Source organism: Gossypium raimondii, chromosome 8 (genome assembly GCF_025698545.1).
Source record: "Gossypium raimondii isolate GPD5lz chromosome 8, ASM2569854v1, whole genome shotgun sequence".
Taxonomy (NCBI): Eukaryota; Viridiplantae; Streptophyta; class Magnoliopsida; order Malvales; family Malvaceae; genus Gossypium; species Gossypium raimondii.
In genome coordinates, this window is record NC_068572.1 from 11,430,028 (window position 1) to 11,456,393 (window position 26,366).

At 33.7% G+C, this 26,366-nt stretch overlaps 1 protein-coding gene across 1 annotated transcript; it reads right to left on the bottom strand.

Annotated features, from left to right (window-relative positions):
* Window positions 1-6,560: 6,560 nt before the first annotated feature.
* On the bottom strand, window positions 6,561-10,460 carry LOC105790794 (zinc finger CCCH domain-containing protein 32). The gene is made up of 7 exons (XM_012618548.2): window positions 10,123-10,460; window positions 9,830-9,972; window positions 8,966-9,028; window positions 8,713-8,832; window positions 8,316-8,606; window positions 7,916-8,233; window positions 6,561-7,444 (listed from the first exon to the last, which is right to left on the bottom strand). Exons 1-7 carry the CDS (start codon window positions 10,217-10,219, stop codon window positions 7,055-7,057), a joined length of 1,422 nt encoding a protein of 473 aa, XP_012474002.1. The 5' UTR covers window positions 10,220-10,460; the 3' UTR covers window positions 6,561-7,054.
* Window positions 10,461-26,366: the final 15,906 nt, after the last annotated feature.

A 26,366-nucleotide genomic window follows, 5' to 3' on the forward strand; every position in this document is an offset into this window, starting at 1 on the left:
GAGCAGATCACACCATAACCAGTCCTATCTCCCTAAGCAGCAATGGAGTAGGTTGAAGATTGCAGATCCTATCTCCCTAAGTAGTAGCGGAGCAGATTGTGGACGGCGAATCTTATCTTCCCAAAGTAGTAGAGAAGCAAATTTAGGCAACCAATCCTATCTCCCTGAAAGCAGTGGAGTAGGTTGAAGATTGCAGATCCTGTTTCCCTAAGCAGTAGTGGAGCAGACTAAAGATGGTGAATCTTATCTTCTCAAGGTAGTAGGGAAGCAGACTAAAACCACAAATTTTGTCCCCTTAAAGTTATAGTAGAGTGGATTGAAGCTACAAGTCGTATCTCTTTAAAGTGCAGTGGAGTGGATCCACGCAACAAGACACAGTGGACTGGAATGAAGCTATTTGGAGAAAGAGAAGCATCAAAAGAAGTCAAAACTCGATAAAACCGGGCAAAATTGGTCTTTCTTAGTCTTTGCTCTGTTCTCCTTACATGACAACGAACATAGAGAGGCAGCTGTACAAGCCCATTTTGCTCGGGCCCAGACAAATAAAACCCAAAAAAAAGAATAATTAACAGTCCAAGAAATTTAACCCAAAACACCCTAGCCCAAATGCCAAACCCAAACAAGCCCAAACCTAAATCTAACCCTAGCAGCCCACTAAACCCAATAACATAAAACAACAAAAAATGAACAAAACCCTAGGTGCTCTGCACCTAGGGCCTTTTGTCTTTTGATGCCTGCCAGTCTACCGCCACACAGCCAACAACTCCTTCTGCCACCGCCGTACCTGTTTCAACCACTCATTTGCAGGGAAATGACAACAAATATAGAAATTTCTTGTAAAAATGGCTATAAAGCCATCTAGAACCATTGTAAATGGGGGGGATTTTTCTTTTGAAAAAAAAAAGACAGATTCAAACACATAAAAAACAAACAGTAGATCGAAGAAAAACAAGTTGGAGCGTGCAAAGGTCGTTTTTTTATTTCCGAAACTATTTACATTCAAAAACCTCTTCATTTTCCTTTTGTTTTTTTTAAAAAACTGTATACATATAAATATATATCAAAATATAAAAAAAAGAGAAAAAAACTTACCTTTTTAGCTTTTCTACCACTGTGGATTTGCGGCATTGTCGCCGATAAATCCATTGCTACACTACTGCTCTCCTCTTTGGATTCTGGGCAGTACTCAGAGAAAAAAATTGAGAGAAAGAAGTTTTTTTTTTAAACAGCTGTACAAATGAATTTTTTTCTTTAAATTTTTACTTTTATAAGCCCCCAAAACGACGTCGTTCTGGGACTGGCTTCATATGCCCAAAACGACGGCGTTTTGACATGACCCGCGTCCGACCCGATCGGCAAGCCTAGGATCCGCTTGTTTCTGGATAAAATGGGTTATTTACGCCTCTAGTCCTTCCGCTTTTGAGGTTTTTTGCAATCGGGTCCTATGTTTTTATTTTTTAAAATTTTTTTTATTTTGCCACAAAATTTCACCTTTCTCTCGATTTGGTCCTTAATGAAGCTGTGCGTTTTGGAAGAGAAAGGAAAATTGCCCTTTCAGTCCCTCTATGTTATTTGCACGTTCAGAATAGTCTCTCCCCTTTAATTTATTTACGTTTCGACCCTGGATTTTAATTTTTTATTTCGATTTAGTCATTTTCTTTGTTATTTTGGTTGTTTTCTCATTGAAATTAATCAATTTAGTACTATTATTGTTATTATATTATTATTATTATTATTATTATTTACTCATTTATATCTTTTAATTTCAAACTTTGTTATATATATGCATACTAGATTTTTATAATTTATTTATTTTCGTTATTGTTATTATTGTTTTATTTGATATTTATTTATTTATGTGTTCATTATTATTTAAAAAACGCTTTTAGTTTCATTTGTCTATTTATTTGTTTTTTATATGTAATCGATTTGTCTTTTTTATTTATTATTTTGTTGTGATTGCTCGTGTTATCTATATTCATATCGTTATATTCATTATTGTCATTTATTAATGCAACATTTATTCATATATCAAATTTAACATTACATCAATTTTTACCCAAAATTCGTAAAAAGGAAAATTTTGAAAATAAAGGCAATACTCGGTATTTGGGATCTTCGAGAGGGTTGAGCCCTAACGTATTGGGTTCCAATTTTTTCGTTGAATCTAAATAATCGAGAATGCTCTTTAATCAAGAAACCTAAATAAAAAGTTCATTATCGGGATTTTAATACGTTGTGTCCTAACGCATTAGATATGACACGTTGTTTTCTCGAGATGAGGATTTTTTCTAAAAAATAATAAAGGCAATATTTTGTGTTTGTAAATTCGAGAAAACGTGTCCTAATGTGCTGGGTTTCGATTTCTTCGACCAAATAGCCAAATATTCTTTTAAATTTCAAAGTAAGACAATATTTTATGTTTGGAAATTCGAGAAAACGTGCCCTAATGTGCTGGGTTTCGATTTCTCATTTAGCCAAATAGCCAAATACGCTATTAAAAGTATGGGTTTTGGAAACCATAAGGTGATCTTGGTTTCGAGTGTTTAAAGTATCGTATCCTAATGTGCTGGATGTGATATTCTTTCGGAACAAGAGAATCTTAAGTTCCAACCCATATTGTTCGAAAGTTTTTAGGATCGTATTTTTAAAATTATTCAAAGTTTTCAATTTTCGACATTAAGACATTAACTAATCAACTAGGTACCAATTTTTGGGCATTACAAGGGTGCTAGCCCTTCCTCGTACTTAACCGACTCCCGAACCTGTTTTTCTGAATTTCGTGGACCAAAATCATTGTTTTAATAAAATTAAATCGTTTATTAAAAACAACCACTTTTCAAGGTGATCCGATCACACCTTATCAAAAAGGATTGGTGGCGACTCCCGTTTTCATTTTCGTTTTCGTTTTCAAAATCCAAGTCGACCCCGTTTTATTCCAAAAAAATGGTGTCAACATTGTCAAGTTTGCCCAATTTTATTCAATTTAACTTTTATTCAAAAACATTTTAATTTGTTATATCAAAATATATTATCAAATAAAAATTAGTTTAACAAATTATAATTGTTACTATTTTTTATAAGTTTTAATAATTTTTATACAATTTTATAATATTTATAATATATTTTATTAATTTTATAAAATTATAATTTTATATTTTTATAATATTTATAAGTTTTATTTTTTATAAATTTATATCATTTTTAATATTTTTAATATTTTCAATTTTCAATTTTTAATTTTCAATTTTCAATTTTTATATAATTTATAATATTTTTATAAGAAAAATATTAGATTAAACCATAAGCTGTCATGTGTCACAATCTGATTGGTCCTTCAATTTATTTAAACGGTCAACGTGTTCAATTACGGATTCCATTAATGGAGAGGTTTAATTAATTTTTTAGTTAATGGTAGGGCTCAATTGGGTGTGAATTTAATACAATGGTTTAATTGATTTTTTTAGCATTTTCCTAAAGGTTTTTTTTATTTACATATAAGCGTTTTAAAAATAAACATATAAGGCTCTTTGGTGAGATTAGTTCTAATGAGATTAAAAACAATGGTGATGGTGAGATTGAATATTGTAGTGATGAGATTAAAACAGCGGCGGGATATATATTTGGATTGAAACGCAATTATGGAGGTGAGGTGATAATGAGAAACGACTATTAAGGACATTAAATTAATAATTAAATATAAAAAACTTTTAAATTATTTTATTTTTAATGAAATTATTAAAATATGTCAAAACATTAAACTAATAATTTAATATAACAAAAGTTTTAAATTATTTCATTTTTATGAAATTATTAAAATGTCCAATTATATTTTATTAATAAATTAGTAATATTTTAAATTTTATTATTGATGTAATTGTATTAATAATTATTTTATATTAAACCAAGTGTAGTTTTTGGGCATTTTTTAATGATATTTTACCTATAGAATTTTGGAAAGGTCACGTGTTTATATAAAATTAAATTAATTAATTCCCATCTTTTGGGTAAATAAATGATAATTTGCCATATATATACAAACATCCTGTTAGTGATGCTGTCTAAATAGTAAACTAAAACAAATATTTGCTTAAACATTTTTATTAGAGATGCATTTCAATCCTGCAACAATCATCAATATTCATCTGAAAGGGCCATTCCAAGGTTCCAACAATCCTAAAAAGGCATTTTGAATTAAACAGTCACAAGGAAAAACAAATACCGTAAAACACTGCTATGATATTTTTGTAAGCAAGAACCCCAGTTGCTACAATTGGAGTTGAAATCTGTTAACCAGTGAGATGGATAAGGGAGGAAGATGGTGGTTGAATGGAGAAAGCTAAGATGCAGGCTTGGGAGAGATCTCTGTTTGTGGTTCAGTTAGGGAATTGAAGGAGGAATGTCTATGTCCTGTGTATTAGCTGTTGCATGGCTCTTTTATAGTGGGTGACAAGCTCAACTACGTGTCTTGAGGTTGCTAACATGAGAGTGATAATCCTAACAATGACAATTTTGGATGAAACATTTTAAGATGACTAGCAATCAATTACCCTGAGTCTCCACATGGCTCTCATATAATCTCAATAAAGGTGCCCAACTCCTAAGTTTGTCAAGTTGAAGTTTACAAACTAACTCAAGATTCGAAGTGTCGTTAGCTTCACAGAGAGACAAATGTCATATCCAAAGGGCCATAAGTCTATCATTTAGAAAAACAAGAAAAAAATGATTATTTTGTAATAATTAGAAAATGTTAATTTTATGATGTGGGCTTAATTAAATAATATATTATTAGTTTAAAATAGGATATGATATATTTAACTAGTATATTGTGGCTTGAAAAACTCAGAATTATTGCATTTAACTAATGAATAAAATATTAAATTGGGTCGAGCTAAATGCAAAATGCAAATTTCTTTTTGACTATCTCCAATTTCTCCCTCACTTTTCTCTTTGGTGGTTTATTTTTTATTCTCTCTTTCTCTCGATTTTTTAATTATTTTTGTGGTAGTTTTCCTGGTGAATGAATTTTGCTATATTCTACCGAGTGAAAATATGTTCATAAATAAAGTTTGTTATGTTTTCTCTAAAAACCATGACAATACCAACAATCTACTTTGTTTTGTTTTTGTTTTTTTGTTTTTTAAATCGTGTCAATGTTAGGAGTTATAGTTTTATTGTTTTTCTCTTGTTACTTTTTGTTTCATTTTGAGAAGTTGTAAAGGAGGTTGAGCCATTAAAGAGTCTTTTTGAATACCTTTGGCATTGTCAGTATAGCTGACTTGGACTTGGAGTAAAATGTTGTTAACGACTGATCAAGGTGAAATAATCTTCCAATTATCTCATTTTAGTGATCATTAACGTCTATATCTTTTCTCAATTGTAATTATTCAATTGCTTAATAGGTTATGTTGTCACTACACTATAGTTGGCTACCCCAACAGGTTATACATTGCAAAGTTATTTTGACTAATAATAGAAGAGTGAGTATTTGATATATTGACAGTGTATTTCTTTTATTCCACAAGCAATCCTTTAACCTTGCTCCATAGAATACTTGTCAACTCTAGCTGCCTACCAAATATTTTCCATAATAAATTACCATTTTCTCTAAAACATTGCATCATGTCACTTAAAATACCACATCATTTAATTAAATCAATCTAGCTAATACCACTTCACTTAACTAAATCAATGTTATATAAAAACCATTACGATTACAATCACGGAAATTTAAAGCTGACCTATGAAGTGAATAAGACTTCGGCCATCCAAAGGTTTCCTTATAGCCCTTCCGGAAGTCGCTGTGTCGACTGCATGAGGTATTTTCAATTGAAGCTTGCAAGTGTGTTGTTACTCAATTGCCTTGTTTACTTTCAAACAATTTAAACCCCACTAATCAACCCTATCAACTAGCCAAAGTGTCTCTCCTAAAACATGAAGCTTTGTCAAGTAAACAGTTTTTCTTCAACTGTCACAAAGAAAACAATCACTCTACTGGTATATAGGCCAAAATGCACTCCGCATTATAGTATAGGGACCTGTACAGTAGTTTTACTGATTTTAGCTGAAAAATAAGCGTGCTAATTAAAGCTTTGGCGCCTTACTACTTACACCACCCAAAGCTTTGTTCCCATGAAATGGTCTGTAGGCAATTTCTTAAACCCTTTCCAACAAATATAAAGGACAAATAGTCAAAACTATCAGCCATAAACTAACCAGTGCGAAAACTAAGCAGGGCATGAGGGGAATTGGTATTGACGTGCAAAGTTCAATAGATTGCCTGAATCTATAGCAAACCAATCATCAATGACATGATCCATGAGGTTCGACTATGGTTCGTATAAGTAGTTATAAATAAATAAATAATTCACAGGTTTCCATTGTATTCATACATAAATAAGTTGGACCCCTCAAAGATCATGCATTTCTCTTTCTTAGAAGTTGCAATAAAAATGTGTCCCCCTCAAGCCTTCCAAAGCTTTTACAACTTGTGGCCGAGAAATGTGGCAATAGAACACCTTTTAACTCTATCATCTAATATCAAACGATAAACAGAGCAATAGCAAACTGCAAATTTCTCCTCATATTCACTGAAGTGGCCTAAACAGAATAAAAAATTAGGGGGAAAGGAGCGGAAATAAACAGCAGGGACAAAATGAACTAATAACATTTGTCATACAAGGTGGAAATCCTCTTCATTCCTTCGTTGAAGATTGATAAGCATACAAACAGCAAGTTGAAAGGAGAATCACAGGCTAACCTGATATAATGGCGCTCTCTGTTGTGATTATTTGGAAGGTAGATTAGCCCTTCATACTCTGTTTGCTACAAAAGCTTATTGCCAATAATATTGATGGTATCAAAAAGGCAAGGTAGGGATAAAATACAATCAGTTCTATTGTGAGGTAAGGCAGATTGGTAGATAACCCTTGCTGCTGAGAAATGTAATGTTCCGCAGCTGACTATAATTTACTGAGATCTATTAACACAAAACATATCAAGGTTGGTGAAGCAACATCTGCAAGACAATGAAAAACTGCTCTAGCATGTTACATCAATTTGAGTGAACCTCAGCACCCTGTATTGTACTTCTGCTACTGCTTAAACTCTGACTTGAAAGCTGAAAATCAGAAAAGTGAACAGATCCAGTCTGTGAAAAAATCAAACCAACTGAACTACTAGCTGTGCTTGCAGAAGAAGAAATTCTGCTCAGATAGGAGTCCTTCTTGGACCTTGAAATCATCTCAGGCAGTAATTCAGAAGAAGAGGAAGAAGGGGCTAATGTAGCCAGCAAAGACCCAACTGGATAGGGTGCAACTGGAATATCAATGAGAGATGACGCTGACGGACTATATCTCATTGTTCCTATTGGATGATCAAATTTGCAAGTAGAACCAAACTTGCAGTGCCCATTCTGCAAGTAGAAAGCACAAGGCTGCACCCCCTGTTTACAGGAAATGACAATCAAATTAAGTCGATTTTTAAAAACTATGTATCATGTGTTAGCATAGACACTACATCTTGACTTAACAAAATAGCAAGGGCAATAAACTAACAGTTCAAGACAGCAATGCTAAAGTTGAACAGACAAACAAAGAAAAAGCATGCTCCATTATGGAAGAAAGATGGGGCCAAAAGGCAGCAGTTTCTTTCTTTCCCCAACAAAAACTTCAAACTATATAGCAGATAAATTAAGATGCATAATTTTGGACATAGGGAAGCCAAAGGCAATTTCAAAGGTACTAGAAACATATTAACCTAAAAAAACTTACTTTACAATGAAAGTTCTTGAAGCCAAGAAAGATCTCTATGAAATCCTATTCTAAAACAACAGTAATTATCACAACAGAATGTCCACTTGGACAGTAAGTATACAGTGATAAAATAAAGATAAGAGATTGAAATATTCACATACCGGACGTAAAGGAAGTCCCATTGGGCTGAGGATGCAATTTGTTTGTTGCACAACCTTGTCTCTAGGATGATGATACCTACAAGAAGATCCAAATTTACAGTTGCCGGTCCTCAAATAGTATTGGCATTCACGTTCACCAGGTCTCTCTGGAAATGTTTGTTCCTTCTGGTTACTGCTTGAAGGACCAGTAGAAGAGGGCAAGGAAGAATAAGGTCCTGCAAGTGAAGGTGCTGAAGAAGATAACTGTGTTAGTCCATAGAGAGAAGTTGCTCCAACAGCAGGTTGTGCACCAGGGGAGAGTGCCGGGCTTACGGGTGCCTGCACCAAGCAAGCCAAAAACAACTTTATGAATCCATATAATTTTGGTATTATCTTAATGCAATTATGCTAATCATCCTACCGAGTAGTGACTCCAACCAGGAATAGGAACCACTCCAGGGGAAAACAGTACAGGACCATAAGCCCCTTGAACATATGAACCAGGTAATAATGGAGGCCTCGCCACTCTCACACTGGTGGGTGCCCCCCCATACTGTTCAGGTAGAGGGACTGAAGGAGACTGCACCGGCTGATAAAATTGAGGTGCAGATGCTGGCATTGATGTGCCAGCTGGTTGAGGATGATGGAATTTACAAGTAACACCAAATTTGCACTGCCCTGTTTTCAAATAGTAGGAGCATTCTTTCTCACCCTGTTAATGGATGCAGATGAGATTGGTGTCTGGATGTTTTAAGAATTCCTTAAACAGATAAATACAAATAAAGGAGGAAGGAAACAAGAAAGGAGATCATCCAAACCGGTCGTAATGGGTATCCGTATATATTCAACGGAACATGGCCAAAGGATCCACCTCCGTGTTTTGGATGGTGGAATTTACAGGAGGCACCAAATTTACAGGTTCCAGTTTTTAAATAAAACTGCATGCGCCAAAAACAATTAAAAAATGGGCAACTTAAAGAAGAGAAAAAATTTTCATTCTGGCATTAATTAGCAAAAGGGATAGATAAAAACAATTTTGCATTATCACATAAAACGAAATTATTCCTTTACCTGACATGCAGGTTCCCCAGGTCGTTCAGGGTACTCCCCTGTAGCTCTTACAGCAGCCTCAACCTAAATGGCATCATAACCAAGAATGACTGAACACTCAAAAGAGGCTTAAGACATAGTACAGGAAAAATCTTATCTCAGTTCTAAACCACAAATAACGAGAAGACATAAGTAAACTTTAAATTCTCTTACACCATCCTATCTATAAGAAGGTTTACTTTTAACTTGAGATGAGTCCTATGAAACACAATTCCAAGGTGAAATCTCCCCGCTATTTGCTTCACTTGCCCACAAATTAAACAAAATTTTTGGAAACAAAGACCATCTATCGATTATACCAAAATCAAAGAGTTTGGCATGAATTAGAGTGTAAGACATGCCAACCAAATTACAGTCAAATTACAGTGCTTGGAACGATGCTGAAGAAATAGACATAGACTTAAGTTAGAGCCATTTAAATCAGAGATCCAGAACATAGGATGTCAAGCAAACTTCTAAATTGCAGGTCCAGTTTCTATTGAGGTAAATATTACACTACGAATCATGCTCATCAGAGCTCCTAAGAGCTAGAAGAAACAAATATATGCTTCAATTACTGCTACTATTATGGAAGCATCAAAATGTACCACGATACATGCTCCTACTACCTACAGCATTTTGCGCATCCATAGTTGATCTTGAAAGTATAGTAAGTTCATTTACTTACACCTCCACTGTCACCATTAACAGTGTAATCCGACAACATAAATATATATTGTTTATTCCATTTCACATTAATCAATCAATATCAGTTAAATGCAGAATCAAACATAGCTAACAAAATAAAGCCCCACTTTTCGAAGAAAATGATAAGGAGAAATTTACCGCGGCACGGTTACGAGGATGATTATAACGGCACCTATTACCGTATCCACAGAATCCGGTTCGCATATAGTAAACACAGTCAGGTACCCCGGGCCGTTCCGGGTACGATCCGGTGCCCCTCAACGATAACTGCCACATGGATTCTGCATTATACCAAAGAAAATACTAAGGAAAACTGTAACTCACTCTCCACATTATATAAAAAAGAAAAACCTAAAACTCCAAACAGTAAGTGACGTCGTTACAATGTGTGAAGAAAACAGGAAAATAAATATTGAAAAAAACAAAAGTACCTTCAAGGCCGCCAGTTTCGGGACCAGCGGGAATCCATTCGAGCTGATGACCCGAAAAAGATCCATTCCGCGCCGGGTTTTGACCGTACAACTCCATCAAAACTGGTTTCCTTCCTGTTGGAGGATTCTGTACAGTAGTATCTTACCGACTTTACAAGAAAATAAATGAAGGTTGTACGGAGAATCTGAGAATGTTCTAGACTGACCGGAGAGAGCTCGATCGAGTGTGGAACTTTGCTAAAGAAAAAAAATAAGGAGGAAGAAGGAGAGAGAGAGAGATTCTTCCACTTCAATGGAGCTTTGTTTATTCGCTCTCTTTTTCTCTCTCAAATACTGTACGGTAAAGGCTCGGCGCTTTTTTATAGTAGTATCGTATGATTACAACTTTTTGTCCAAGTATAGTATTTATTTTTGTTGGTTAAAATAGGTTTCAAATTCCTCTACTTTTTCTACATTTGAAATTTAATCCTTTACTTTTATTTTTAAAAATGCAATTTTATTTGTTAATACATTAAAAATTTTCTATAAATTCCAAATTGACTATAATTTCATTTTTATTACATGTTTATCAAGTGATTTTTTTATTTCAAAATGTCGAACCAATGAATTTAATAGAAACATTTTAACATAGTTAATAATTGGACTTGAAATTTAAATTTTAAAAATAGGACTACATCCTTAGGAATAAAAGTAAGACTAAATTATAAATGTATAAAGAGTACGAAGATTTGGAGTATATTTTAACCTATTTTTAGCTTAACTATAAAATTAACCCTCAAATTATAGCGTTTTTCTCATTTAGGTACTTTTTTTTGTCAAAAGTGCTACTAACTTATCAATTTCGTCTCATTTTACCCAATAAGTGTATGGCATGCATAAAAATATGCGAGGTGTCTTGTTTTTATTGGATGATATCGCGTTTTGGGTAAAATGAAATGAAATTGATAATTAAAATACTACTTTTATTAAAAAAATTAAATACCAACATGAGAAAAATGATATAATTTTTGTATTAATTTTTATTAAAGTTTTTTATGCATATTATTTTTTAAATATTATTATTCTAATGGATCTTTTTAATTATACTAGCAAAATTAAGTAGTCATGTGTTTTTTTTTAAATAAATTAACCACACATTATGATTATAGGTTAATTTATAAGAATATGTTAAAAAAATTATTTAAGAAACTATGCTGAAATTTTACAAATTTACCGATCTATGTTGTTTTTGGAGAGAGAAAAGAAAATGTGTCCTACGTGACACGTTGTCACTTACCCAAAAAAAATGTCCTATTTTCTTGCAGTTGAAAATTAGAAGTTTGTAGATTTATTTTTATCCATGTTTGGGATAGACATGGTCATAGTTTTAAGGAATGCTTGAAATTACGGTGGTACTATGGAGTTGGGTAACCTACAAATTTCATCTTCCATGTGAGTATGAAGCCATCACCTGGGAAGTTGGATCACGTTGCAACTCAAGGTCCCAGTTGATGATGATTATACGGTCTGGGGTTGAAGTGTAACTAGGGCTTCAAGTTTACAAAGGTTATGCTATCAAAGGATGGAGCATAAATGAGGTCCCAGTTGAAAGTTGTTATGTAGGCACGATAAACAATTTTTCCTCGTCAAAGGAGGACGGTTTATAAAACCCAAATAGAAGTACGAGGAAGAAAAACGCAGTGGTCTTTTAGTATAATTAAGTATTTCGTTTTATCCATGTCCACCAAAGACAGTAATCTCGTTATTATATTATGTGACATATTTGGGGCGTAATAAGTTTTACTAACAGGGTCATTGTCTTTGATGGACATGGACATCACAAATACTTGATTATATTGGAAGGCCCCTCTGTTTTTCTTCTTCGCACTTCCGTGTAGGTTTTATAAAGGATGCTCATCTGACAAATTGGTTGTCATGCATGCATAACCACCATCAATTAGGGCCCCAATTATGCTCCATCATTTAACAGCATAACCTTTGTAAACATGAAGCCCTAGTTACACTTCAACCTGATACGGTATAATCACTGCTAACTTGGACCTTGAGTTGCAAAACGATCCCAATTTTTAAGTGATGGTGCCATACTCACATAGCAAGTGAAATTTGTAGGTCATTGAGCTCCATGACATCACTATGATTTCAAACACAACTTAAAACTATGACTATGTCTCCCTCAAAGCGATAGAGAAATAAATCTTTAAACCCTGAAAAAATCAACATACAAGGAAAAAGAAAAAAAACTTGTTTACTAAATTAAGGGGATAGGAATATGCATTTATATAGGGCATGGGCCGGGTAAAAAGGGATTTTTTTATCCCGAGAATCCCGGGTTGCAGGGGCTCAGAGGCAAAAGCAATAGAGGTGGTTAGAGGTTGAAATGGCAAGAAAAGAAACGCTCCCTGCAACCCCAGAGTGTTTTCTCTCTTGCCATTTCAACCCCCAACCAACTCTATTACTTTTGCCTTTGCCTTTGAGCCCCTGCAACCCAGATTCTCAAGAAAAAAAAATCCCTTTTTACCCTCCCCATACCTTTGAGGGGTGCGTTTTATCCCTCATAAAAAAGCTCTATAGAAAGAACTCAACATGCTTTGATTTTAGATACAGACATTTGAAGCAGATTGTTGATCTGAAGGATACTTGGCACAATAAGTAATCGATGTTGTTGTTAAAAGTTGAGTTTCGTCCATACACTATTCTCGAAGCAAATGTAATTTGTTAATTTACATGTTGGTTAGGGTTTAGGGTGATAAGTACTATTTTTTTATATTTTCTTGATTTTAAACATGTGGAATAGACTATTTCATTAAAGATAAGCAGACGAGTCAGACCTCTTATCCATTACAATGGTCAAATTTGTGAGACCGAGATAAGCCCCAGTTTTGTATTAGTGCAATCTGAATCTGGCATTCAACCGAACCATAACGTTAAAAAAGCTTCGGACAAGGATTAGGTGCAAAGTGGGGATCTGGAGAAGAATTTCGAGCCTCAAATGTAGATATCTTTCATCATTGGAATCTGCTAGATATACCATTTTTGAGATCAAACGGGACAACGATCTGAGGCAGGTGATCAAATCCTATTGCTCTAGTTAGAATTTTGTGCTAAAGGTGTATGTTGACTTCGTCGAGGAGGATGAAGAAGGCTTAAGCTCACAAACACCCTATCCACCAAATCACACGTCCTATAAAGAAGTTGAAAGTCCCACTACACAGTTGTGCGATGGAATGGCATCATTGCTACAAAGCTCATACCAAGACCCATTAAAATCATCAACAATGGCGAGGCATTCATTGGTTTCGCCTCTCGATCACTGGGTGGGGGACAGTTGAGGGTATTTGATCACCGGGCCTACAACACACCCACACAATATTCTGTTAGTGCCTTTGGTTTTAATTTCAGCACGCCAATTTTGAACACTAGCAACACTCAGACAGGCACACAATCAAGTTACTATGGTGGGTCAAACATAAGTGGTTTTAGGGTTGGCTGCGGGTTTACAAGAACATATGATCTACTCTTGACAACCTTGACCAATGAGGGCACATCCAACCTTGGATTTGAAATCGAGGTTGATAACAGAAAAGGAGAAGAGAACGAAGAAGTTGAAGAGGATGAAGAAACAGATACTGAACCAATAGAGGAGACGGGGCCGATAGTGCAGAAGTTGCGGTAATTTTAGTATTAGATCCTATTCTTACTGAACCTGAGGACGATGGATCTAATAGTGAAGCTGTAAACATTGCTTGATGGGATGACCCAGGTTTCACGACTTACCAACCTTCACAACACATGCGAACTCTTGATCTTGTTGCTGAGGGAGGTTTCCTCACAGAAGACTAGAGCATGCGTCTTTGTTAAGAAATTTTGGCCATTTAGAGGTTGGGATGAAGTTTGACTCTAAATATGTTTTTGTAGTTGTTGTTAAGTGGTATAACATACAACTTGGCGTCAACTTCATTGTTACATGCTCTTGGTATAAGAAATATAAGGCAAACTGTGCAATGCTTACAACAGAATGTCCATGGAAAATCATGGCATCTGTGAGGAAGAAGTCATCATTCTAGACGATCTAGATGTTTACCACGTCACATACATGTGTTGTAATTGATATGTACTATGGTTACCAACAACGACTCAAATTTTGACATTTTTCCCCGACATTCTACTACCTATCTTGACCCAATTTATTATTTTTTAGGCATGTCAAATGATAATCTGAAATTGGATTTGGATATGATATCTAATTTTATATTACACATGGTCAAAGCGAATCCTAAGATTCTGGTCCCTATTTTGATCGTACGCATCCGCAACAAGTTCAATTACACCGTGTCCTACCTGTCGAAACCATTTTTGGATTTGAAAAAAACGGGGATCAACTTTGAAAATAAAATGGGAGTCGCCACCGATCTTTTATTGAGGTGTGACCGGTTCACCATTAAAAATGATTTTTGGTCTGCGAAATTTGAGAAAATAAGTTCGGGAGTCGATTACGTACGAGAATGGGTTAGCACCCTCGTAACGCCCAAAATTGGTACCAAATTGATTGTTTAATGTCTTAAGGTCAAAAAATTAAAAAGATTTTGAAATACGATCCTTTGAAGTTTTGAATAAACCAAGTTGAATAATGAGATGTACTTATTTTGAAGAAATAAATTGCCACACTCAGTGAGTTAGGGTGCAACAATTCAATCGTCAAAATTAAGTATGTCTTTTTAGTTTTTAAATTTAAAATTTATGCATTTTGAGAAGGTTGTTTGGTTATTTAAGTCAAACGAGAAATCAAAATCCAGTAAGTTAGGTTTCGATTTCTCGAAATTCTTAAACGTCAAACATTGCCTTTATTTTAAAATCAAGATAACAGAATGTCACATTCGGTAGGTTAGGATCCGACATTTTGAAATCCTAAATGCTTAGTTAAAATGATATGATTTAGATAAAATAGATGATGAAACATATGATGATATAGAGTTTGGAAATAAAAGGAAAAATTTTAAAACAATGTATGATAAACTCAAAATATGTTAGTAATAATTTAAAATAACAATATATCAGTATCTTAAGATTACAAAAACATTTGGAAACAATATTAATCCTACTATTTAAAATTTATTATAAATAAACATATTAAAATAAATACTAAAACTAATTTTACCTCATACTATATATAAAAATACTAAGTGTAAATGGAATCTTTCTTTATTCACCATAGGGATCAATAATGCTTATAAAAATAAATGGAATATCATGATCAATAAGAAATAAAAATGATAATTAAATCGAAATTATAGCATCTAAAAGATTAAACTTACAATCAATCCAAAGTATAAGGACTAATACATCAATTAAACACATAAGTTCAAGAGTCCAATATTCACATAATGAAAATGCCGCCGTTTGGCCATGCACCAAATTAAAACCAGAATAAACTATACAATATAAATCGAAAAACTGCAGAAAATCGAATTAGAACAATACAAAACAAAATAGGGCTGATTGCGCAAATGGGCCATCAGACCCAAAAAGCGCGGATCCTTCCCTCGGGTCGGGTCACCGCACGGATACTAGCGTCATATGATGCTGTTTTGAAACCATCAGATTGGTATAAAACGGCGACGTTTCTTCCACTTCTTTTAAACCAAACCCTAAAGCATTAGCTCCATTTCGTTCTTAAAAAAACTGAAGAGAATCGATCGACCTCTGCGCTGTTCTGTCGACTCGTCGTCCAGGAGCCCTCGAACCTTGCTTCAACTCCGATGACTGCGGAGAGAGCAAGAACTCGGCTACCAGGTACGTTCGTTTTTCTCTCTTTATTTCCCTCTACATTTTAGTAAATAATTTCTGAATAAAGAAACGGAAAAGAATAAATCGGAGAAGAAAGAAACTCTGCCGATTTATTGTTTTAAATCCTTTGCCCAAACTCCGATCAAGGCGCAGTGAGCAAGGATTTGACGACGACGAAATAAAGGTATAACCTCCCCTCATTCTTTTTCTTTTTTCTTCTATATATATGCTTGCATATATCTTTAATATCAAAATAGAGAAAAAAATAAAATCAATCGGAAAAAGAGCCGAGTCGAAAAAAAGGAAAAAAGGAAAAACCTTTTCTTTTGTATTGATTTTGTTTTTGATACAGAATGCCTCCTTTTGCTCTATTACAATCGTTCTATATATTGAAAAAACAAAATAATAGAAAAACAAAATCTGTCATTTTTTCTATTTTCTTTTCTTTTTGTTTCTTTATGCTGCGTTGTCCTTGTGTTGTTCGTTTGTTTGTCTCTTGCAGGTACGGAGTGCACCGTCAGGGGATGTGGCACGTATGGGAGCGATGGCAGTGTGTGAAGGCTGTACGGAGGTGTGCGGAGGCGTGGCTCGTGGGGCACGTGAGGCCGAGGGAAAGCGGCGGCTAGCTGGTTGCTGAAGGCTAGGGTTTTGGGGTTTAGGGAATGCTTTGGGCCAGGTTGGGCCGAATTTGATTTTGGGTTGGGGTTTTAATATTTGGATCTGGTGTTGGGTAATTTAAATGGGCTAAAATAATTTTGTTTTGGGTTGACTTTGTAAAGAAACTGGACATTTATTATTATTTATATATATATTTTTATATTTTGGTTAATACTTGGGCTCGGGCCGGTCAAAATTTGGGTATTACACTACCACAAGGCATGGTTGGCAAAATAGAATGCGTTGGAGAATATGCACAATGGGTAGGAGAAATCCTACAATGAATTGTGGCAATGGTGTAAGGTACTGGAGCAGTATGTACTAGGTTCCGTAACCAAGCTGCAAAAGGAGCCTGCGCATTACGGTAATCGCTTGGTCACTGGAAAAAAGAGTTTTCCATAGGTTTTTTCAGACTTTCAAGTAATGTGTAACTGCATTCTGGTACTGTAAACCACTTGTCCAAATTGATGGCGCATTCATGTTCTGTAGATACAAGCATAAGTTGTTAATAGTTGTTGCACAGGATGGTAACCGAAGAATCATGTCAATAAATTTTGTAATAACTTCGAAAATATCTAGTGATGACTAAGATTTCTTCTTAACTAATCTGAGAAGGCATGTTGTGCCGCAACATGATGTGTGCATCATTTTCGACAAGGGCACCCAGAATGCAGTCCGCTTTCGAACGACGTTTAAGCCTATGGGATCGTGCACACCATAGGTATTGTTTGCGTCACATAGTGTCTAACTACATGGGTTGATACCGTAAAGATGCGAAGCAACAACATGTCATTAACATGGGTACGTTGTGCATAGAATTAGTTTCCTATAAAATAATTTGACATATACGTTTTGGTTCACTTTTCTTGAATACTTTGTTGATTGTCATTGATAGGGTACGAGCTTGTCCAACATCGATTCCATGAAATGTTAGAGAGACTACGGGCTGTAAACCAACCGGGTGCGCGGGACCTCAATGCGATACTGATCTGCCACAAATTTATGTGGCAAATTAGGCTTTTTCGACGCACTAAAAAAGGTTTTTTCTCAAGAAAAATAGAGTTTTTAGCATAGTTTTTCATTATTTTTGTTATTTTCATATATTCGGATAATAAGTGAAAATATATCGTTTTTAACTATTTTTTTACCCAAATTAGCCAATAGTTTCATTTGGAGGCCAAACGTGTGTTTGAGTGCTGTAGTGAAGTATTGGTTGTTGAAAACAAGCGAGAACGACACATAGGGTAAGGGTATCATGATATCCAACCATTGGGATTGCGATACCTTTGACAGTGTCGAAGATCGAGGATTCCCTTCAGTGGTATGGCAATATCCCCTTTTGGTTTTGCGATATCCACCTCGCAATAAAGACCCCAAGTTTTAATACTGCCCGAGATATTGTGATAACCTCTTCTAGGCTATTTTGGCATTGAAAAGTCATTAGAATACACTTCAAAACAACCAAAAATTGCTAAGAAGGAGAGAGACACACATTAGCTTAGTTTTAGGTTTAGTTTTCTCTAGGTTTTCTTTAGTTTTTCTTTAGTTTTTCTTTGCACTTTTCTAGGGTTTTTATTTTTCTCTTCTTCTACCTTAGATTAAAGTTTATTTTTTTCATTTACTTCTTGTTCTTGTTGTTCTTAGTGATAGTTAATTTAGTTAACACTGTAGCTAAGGTTTATTTACATTTCCAGTCCCTCTACCTAGCTTTCAAGACTCTTTAAGCTTTAGTTTAATGTATTTCAGTTTATTTTGTTGTTAATCTATTAAAGCTTGTTCTTTTTATGTTTCTTGCCTTAAATTTCTCTGTTAAATGCTTTTGGTTTCATGCTATTTAAGTTTTCTTTCATAAAAATCTCAACTTTTATATTTTTCTCAAGCTTTATTTTTATGGCTGTCTTGTTTTCCATATTTATGTTTATTTTCTTCACTTTGAGCATGTGTAGCTAAACCTTTAAGGAAGTTGGTTGATGGAGATGTGGGTAAACTAACATCTATTGGACAAAGGACTAAACCATAACAAATTGGACTAATTTGAATACTAAGAACTTAGATATGATGACCCTAAAGGAATGTTAAGATAAAGTGAGACTGGAAGGTAATCTTGTCGCACACTCGTTCGTTAGTCCCAGGTTAACTGGCGAGATCGGAAGATAAATCGGACCTAATTTGTCTAAGTCAGTAAAGTTGAGATCGAAAGATAAAATGAAGTCACATGGTAATTTACGCGATTTATGTCCCTAGTCCAAGATTTGGTGAACCACATCGAAGTCAACCAACCCCCATTAGTTTTTTTTTGGATAGTCTCTCTAGTTTTACATTTCTTTCACTTTAGTCCTTAGAGTAGAATATTTAATTTTCTTGGAAACTCATCTTTTTATGAATTGTCGTACTATAAAATCATATTAGTAGCCACTTAGACTCTATCATGTATGCTAGTTATTACTCAATCGCCTCTTTGGAACGATGAAAATGTACAAGTGTACACAATTGTATCAAGTAAAAAAGTGACAAGAATGTCGAGTTATCGTACCCACAGGCACTGTTCAAGCGAATCTTTATTAAATGTAAAACTAAACAATTTGGTGAAAAAAAATATGTTAATTTGGAAAAGGTGATAAAAAACTAAAAACTAACTAAGTGATTAACTAAGACAATAAAATTCCAAATGCACGATTTCTAAAAATGGTTTTAATCAATATGACATAAATGTGTTAGATCAATTTTATTCTTTAACTTAGATTTATTAAAACTATGTTCATACTATTACGAATAATTTTATTAAAACTATGTTCATACTGTTACGAATAATTTCATGGCAACTTGTTATTTTGTTAACACACAAGCTTATTAAATTAATCAATATTTCAAACATATTTCTATGCTAGATTAATCAATCAATTTTCATAAGCAAGTATAAGACAGAGTGAATTAAATATATTCCTATATTAAAATCACAACAATCTTATAAGTTATGCAAGACATTTACATTGTTTAATATATATGCTAAATTTAACATTCACTACCTTAGAAGATTAAACATACACCAATTAAATATTGTGTCAATTAATTATAATTTTATTCCGATTGATAATTAAATCATTTGTTACCGTACAATTATAATGCAAGTGAAACATAGGTATGATTTTATTTAATTGAACAAATTATCAAGGCCTATAACAACACAAACATGATTTTAATAAATTAAGTGGACAGAATGCAATTAATCTAACACGAATGATATTTAAGTCACTTGAATTAAATTAGGAACATCAATATAACAAGTATTCATATTCATGATCACAAAATAAACTAAAAAGAATAAGAGAATGCAACTCGAAAAGAAATCTCGGTGATTTTCCGAAGCTAGACTAATACACTCCTCTTCTTCTCTACTCGTTCTACCAATCAAAAGCCTTTACGAATGGTTGATTGATATTGCTCCAAGGGGCATGCTAGCTCTTTTTCAAGAGGGGAAATCAACAAAAGGAAGGAAGACACGAAATGGGAAGATGAAAGTGAATAGAGAAGTGGAACAGAGATGAATGAAAGATGAGAGGTGTGTTGAATGAGGAAGTGAAAGGGGCTATTTATACTTGAATTTAGTAGCTCAATTTAGCTAAAAATAGCATGGAATCCCCCTTCATTTGGCTGACCATGCTAGGTGGGAGGAGTGTTTGAACAAACTTGCTATTTTTAGCTTATGGCTAGAAATTAATTGCATGAAAATGAGAGGGGTTTGAATGGCAATTAAGGAGAGTTTAAGGGATATTTTTTAAGTTTTAAAATCAGCTAAATTTAGCTGATGTGGTATGCAAGATGCGACGGTTTTGGCTACTCTCTTAGGCTTGTCCATCCTCTCTATTTATTTGCTCAATTCAAGCCACTTTCTCTACTTCATGCTGTCTGTATTTCGTCAATAAAAAATTAATTGGACCAACTGATTCACGAGAGTCCAAAAGCATAAATTCAAATATTCCATAACTTTTAATTCCTCATTTTAAGCTCCCAAGGTGCCTCGTCAATTATTCTTTCAAGGTGATTGCCGAGCTGAATTTTCACCTTTTGTGTAAAATTGCCAAAAAATAACCCAAATTTTGCAAATTTATTATAAAAATAATTAAAATTAACAATGTTTCAATAATTGAGTTAAAATTAATTATTTTATAATAAAATTATAAAATTAGACAAAAATTACTTAGAACTTGCATGAATTAGTGCTCAAAAGGTGTTGAAAAAGTCTATATTTTTTTGTGTTTACACGCCCCCAAACTTAATTCATTACTCGTCCCAAGTAATGCACAAATTGCAAAAGAAGTTTAAGAAAATCACTTTTGAAAAATTTCTTCAAGAATAACTTCTTCCCACAATTATGATTTTAGTGTAATTATGCTCAAGAAGAAAAAATTTAAAATTATGCAACTTAAGTATACACATTGTTCGAATTATTCTCAATTATTATCATGATAGAAAGAATAGACTAAATGCTTTCTCAATAAAGATATAAATGCTTACCAATTAACTTTTATTTCCTCATTTAAGACTAAACTACAATCCTTAAGTTTAATTATGCATTCATAAATTGAGTTTAGCAATTTCTCTCCACTAATGTAGTCATCACAGAAATCTGAATCAATAGGTCTTTTAAATAGGCTATAACATGGCTTGGCTAAGGTAGGTAAAAGATAAATAATTTTAAGCTAAAACCCTAGACTCAGCTTGCATCGGACCTTTGGAATAAATAGCTCAAAATTCACCAACTAATTTTGCATTGGAGTATTCATGCTCCTTGTACATCTATTTTTTAGTACATATGCTTTTTTGTTTAACACGTGAGCATATTACTATATGTACTATAACATTTTTTAAAGATTTGATATTTCTTTTCAACTCCGCCAAACTTATTTTCAAAGAATATTCTAGATAGACTGAGTCTAGTGTTTGGGAGAATTTAAAGATATATGAGAGAATGTATGACTTATCATTGTAAAGTTCAAAGGAAATCATACCATATAGTCTTAAAGTTAGGTTTCAAAGGATAATTATTCATTAAGGTTGGCTTGAAAGGCTCAAACAGTCCAAACAAAGTTTTCTGAAATCATTTTCAAAATTCCTTACATCCTAAGATTTCGCCTCAAGAAATTACTAAGTCAATTCTAGAGACTTAAACTTTCATGCATGTTTAGCTTTTCTAAGAAATTTGAAATCTCATGGTTTGAATTTACATACTTTATTAAGAGTAACATTTATGTCATATTTTAGCTAACATAGCAAATATTGAGTTAATAGAACTTTATTTATACTAAAGTTTAGCATAATTAACAAAAAATCAAAATTTTGAGCAAAATACAACTTAATCATAATTGGATAGGAAAAATGAATTCTGAAAAAAACACTTTCAATTTTTGGTCTCCCTACTTAAGATGAACAATGTCCCCATTGTTAAAAACGATATATAGAAGGAAAGAAAATATAGAAGTGAATAGATATTGTACATCAAGTAGGATCCCAAGAAAAGGAAGTGAGTTAAGTTTGACTGCTTAAGTACCAAACTTTTCCTAGACAGATCCAATCCTAGACATGTACATATCTATTGCCACACTTCTTATTTTGCAAACTATTCGATTTTATTAATGATTTCAACCTCTTGTTTTATTATGTGAGAAATAGAAATATCCTAAAAGAACTTAAAACTAAAAATATCCTAAAAAAATTAAAGTAAAGATAAGATCCCCCTAGGGGTGTGCAAAATTCGGGTAAAACAGAAAAAATATGGTTAACCAACCGAATTAGGTTAATCGGTCGGTTAAACAAATTTTTTCGGTCGGGGGTCGGTTAATTATTTTTTAATTTTTCGGTTAACGGTTAATTAGGTTCGAAACCGGTCGGTTAACCAAATTTTTTCGGTTTAACCGAAAAAATTAATAAATAAAATTATAATATATAAATAGGCCCATTATTCACCTAAACCCAATCCAAACCCAAGTATCCAACCCAACCCAATTACCCAACCCAATCATAAAAATTACAAATAATTTAATAAATAAAAATAAATTTTTTATTCTTGTTAACTTATAATCTATTCGTTTATTTATATTATTTGATTTTTTTAAATGCGTATATTTATATTATATGCTAAATTTTGCACATGTTTTTTTTTGTAGGTTTAATGCAAATGGAGATCTTTTGGAGAGAAAATGGATACAAATGGAGAATATTAAAGACTTACATTTTAATTATGTGTTAATTTCAAGACTTATGTAATGTTAGTGATTCAAAGACTTATTTAATGTTTTTAATTATGTAGTGATTCAATTCGGTTAATTCGGTTAATTCGGGTAATTCGGTTAAATGCGTTAATTTTAACCAAAAATAAAAAACATATAATTTTCGGTTAATTCGGTTAACCGACCGAATTAACCGAAAAAATTTCGATCCGGTTAACGGTTAAAAATTTTAAAAGGTCGGTTAATTCGGTTAATGTTATTTCGGGTGGTTAACCGACTGAACACCCTAGATCCCCTCCTTTTCATTTATTTGCAAACCCGTCTAAATCTGACCCATATTTTGCTTGAATCACCTTGTTTCTAATAAGCTTGTTGCTGCTACTACATATGTTGTAGTAAGTTCGTCAACTTTGACAGCTCATCTCGAAGATTTGGGCTAGGTGAATGAGTTCTAAACGTTGGGGTAGCCATGTCAGGTTCGAAAACTGGTTCAGTCTATTCTGCCAAGTCAGGAATTTCGATTAGCTATGCTAGTTCTGGTTCTATAGGAATATCCTCTTCTCAGTGTCATTGTTTGATTCAGCTTGCTATTGAAGAAATGAATTTCCTACCACTCGGACAAGGTCTCAATCGGTGATTGTACCTAAATTTTGCCCTGTCTTCTTTACATTTGCACGAATACTAGCTTTCAAGCATAACACTGTGATCATAAAAGGGAAATAGGTTGGACCAGAATGTCTTGTGGTACAATTTTGAATTTCTTTTGGAATGATTTTTCTCACATTAATGGTCTTTGCTGTCATAATTGAGTATAGCAAGACCATTCATTCTACTGAAATTGTAGTCCCATGTGAGATAGGCATAAGACTAAATCAAACAAAATAAAACCATACCTTCGCTAATGGGGTCAAGTATTCTCTGCGACAAGTATAAGTCTCATGCTTCGACACAATCCATTTAGAACCGGAAACTGTGAGTTCTTGTAGGATTTCTTACAATTTCTCCACCTTAATATTTTCTATTAAGGAAGAATATTTGTCGTCTTCGAAATTAGGTAAATCATAAAATTCATTAATGGAACTCGGGTTTAGGGGTACCTTAATTCCTCAGATGAAAACTACTGTCAAAACACTTGAGATCAAATTCACATAAAATTCTCAAACTAACTTGTCGTCTGAATTTGGCCTTTTTTCACAAAACACTTCCCACTTTAGAGCTTCAACAACTTGTTGACTGCTCGCTATGTAATCAGTATAGTTACTTCTTCCCAAAGTAAAACCTTTCTCTGGAAGCATTTTTTTCTTAAAGATGCTCTCATATCTCGTCTTAGCGTCTTCAGAATGGAATTTATTCTTTGATTCTTCGTCTTGGACAACGACATGAATTTTTTAACGAGGCATTATTCAACTTGAACATCACATAAGATGGAAACAAGTAATAATTTTCCAAAAATTCAATTAGAATTTAATATCAACAATTTGTGTAAAATCAAAAAGTTATATAATCAAATTAAATTAAAATTTTTGGAATAAAAATTTCTTACCAACTTTATAAAAATCAATAAGAACTCAAGAAAATAATATGAAGGTGAAGCAAATGGCGTTTGCTTAAGGTTGGAGGGTGACTAACGACAATTTGGGCGGTGGACATAGAAGGTGCGATGACTTTGTTGCTGATAGTAGATGGCCGAATGGTGGCTTGCAGGGTTCCGGCAATGGTGCCGCAAAGGAGGTGCGACGACTTGGTACAAGGGGAGCAAGAGCGTGCGGCTACTGCTGTTGCTGGCAACAAGGGACGTGCAACGCAAGGTGTTAGCAGCTAGGGTCATCGATGGTTGAGGGGTTTGGGTAGATGATATGTAGTAGTGGAGAGGGGAAAAAGGGTGAGGCCGACGGTTTGTAGGTGATTTGAATAGGGAGGAGAGGTGGTGGTATTTAAAGTAATTGTGAGGTAAAAGTTAAAACAAACTCTAATAAAAATAAGCTTAAATTATTATTAAAATATTACTACTCCTAATGCTATACAAAGTTCATAACAACTAACATATAATATATAATATCTAATATATTAATATTCTATTTTTTATTATCTTATTTATTAAAAATAAAAAAAATTGTTTTAGCTGTTTAAAATATTTACAAAAAAACAGCTAATTATTAAAAACAATTCAATTAAGTACTTATACTGGAAAAATAATTTGAAAAGGAAACAAAAAACTAATACTTGGACCAAAATTGTCCCTTTTATTCGGCAATTAAAATTTATTTTTCCACTTAGAAAATATTTTCTCGGAAAATTATGTTAAAATTAATTCCCAGGAAAGGTTGGAGGGTTCACAAGCGGTCTCGCTTAAATTCCAATCTCCTAGTTAGAATTTATTTTAATATATTAATCTAGAAAATATAACCTAAGTCATTTATTTGAAAATAAGAATGAAAAGTTATAAATCTGATAAAATGAGCGAGGTTTTATTTCGCTCAATTTTATCCGCCTGATAATGTTTCAAACGTTGAGCATTGACTTTGAAATTACCTTTCTTACCATGAAGTTCAATAACCCCATATGGGAAGACTTGATGAATAGTAAATGGACCGGACTAACGAGATTTTAACTTACCTAGAAAGAAATTTAATCTTGAATTGAACAACAAAACTTATTGACCTGCTTCAAATTCTCGAAATCAAATGTGCTTGGCATGCCATCTTTTCAATCTCTCCTTGAACAATTTTGCATTTTCATACGAGAATACTCAGAATTCTTCTAACTCATTAAGCTGAATCATTCATTCCTCTTTAGCAAGCTTGATATCCAAGTTCAGCTACTAGAGAGCCCAATAAGTTTCATATTCTAACTCCAATGCCAAATGACAGGCTTTCATAAAAACCAACCCATAGGGAGACATCTCTAAGGGTGTTTTGTATGTTGTCTTGTAAGCCTATAAAACATCACCCATTCTTTTGGACCAGTAATGTCGGTTTGGACAAACTACCTTCTCAAATATACTTTTTATTTGTTTATTCACCAATTCAGCTTGCCAATTTGTTTAGGGATGGTAAGATGTGGCAGTCTTGTCCTTCACTCCATGTTTATCAAGCAACCATTTGTTCACAAAGTGAGACCCCTCATCACTGATGATAACCTTAAGAGTTCCAAACCTTGTGAACATATGTTTCTGTAAAAACTTCATTACTACCTTGGCATTGTTCGTCGGGTTGCCTCGGCCTCAACCCACTTAGATACATAATCTACGGTTAATAGAATGTACCTGTGACCTAAAGAAGGAGGAAAATGACCAAGAAAGTCAATACCCAAACATCAAATAATTCTACCTCAATGATGTTAGTTCGTGGCATCTCATTTTTGCTAGTTATGCTTCCACTCCTCTGGCATCGATCACAACTTTTCACGTAGGCATATGTATCTTTGAATAGAGTAGGCCAAAAGAATGTTGATTGTAATGCTTTAGCTATGGTATCTGATCCTTCGAAGTGTCCTCCACTTAGAGCTATTTGGCAATGATATAAAATTTCATGTACCTCATTTTCTATCACACATCTCCTGATCATTTGATCTCCG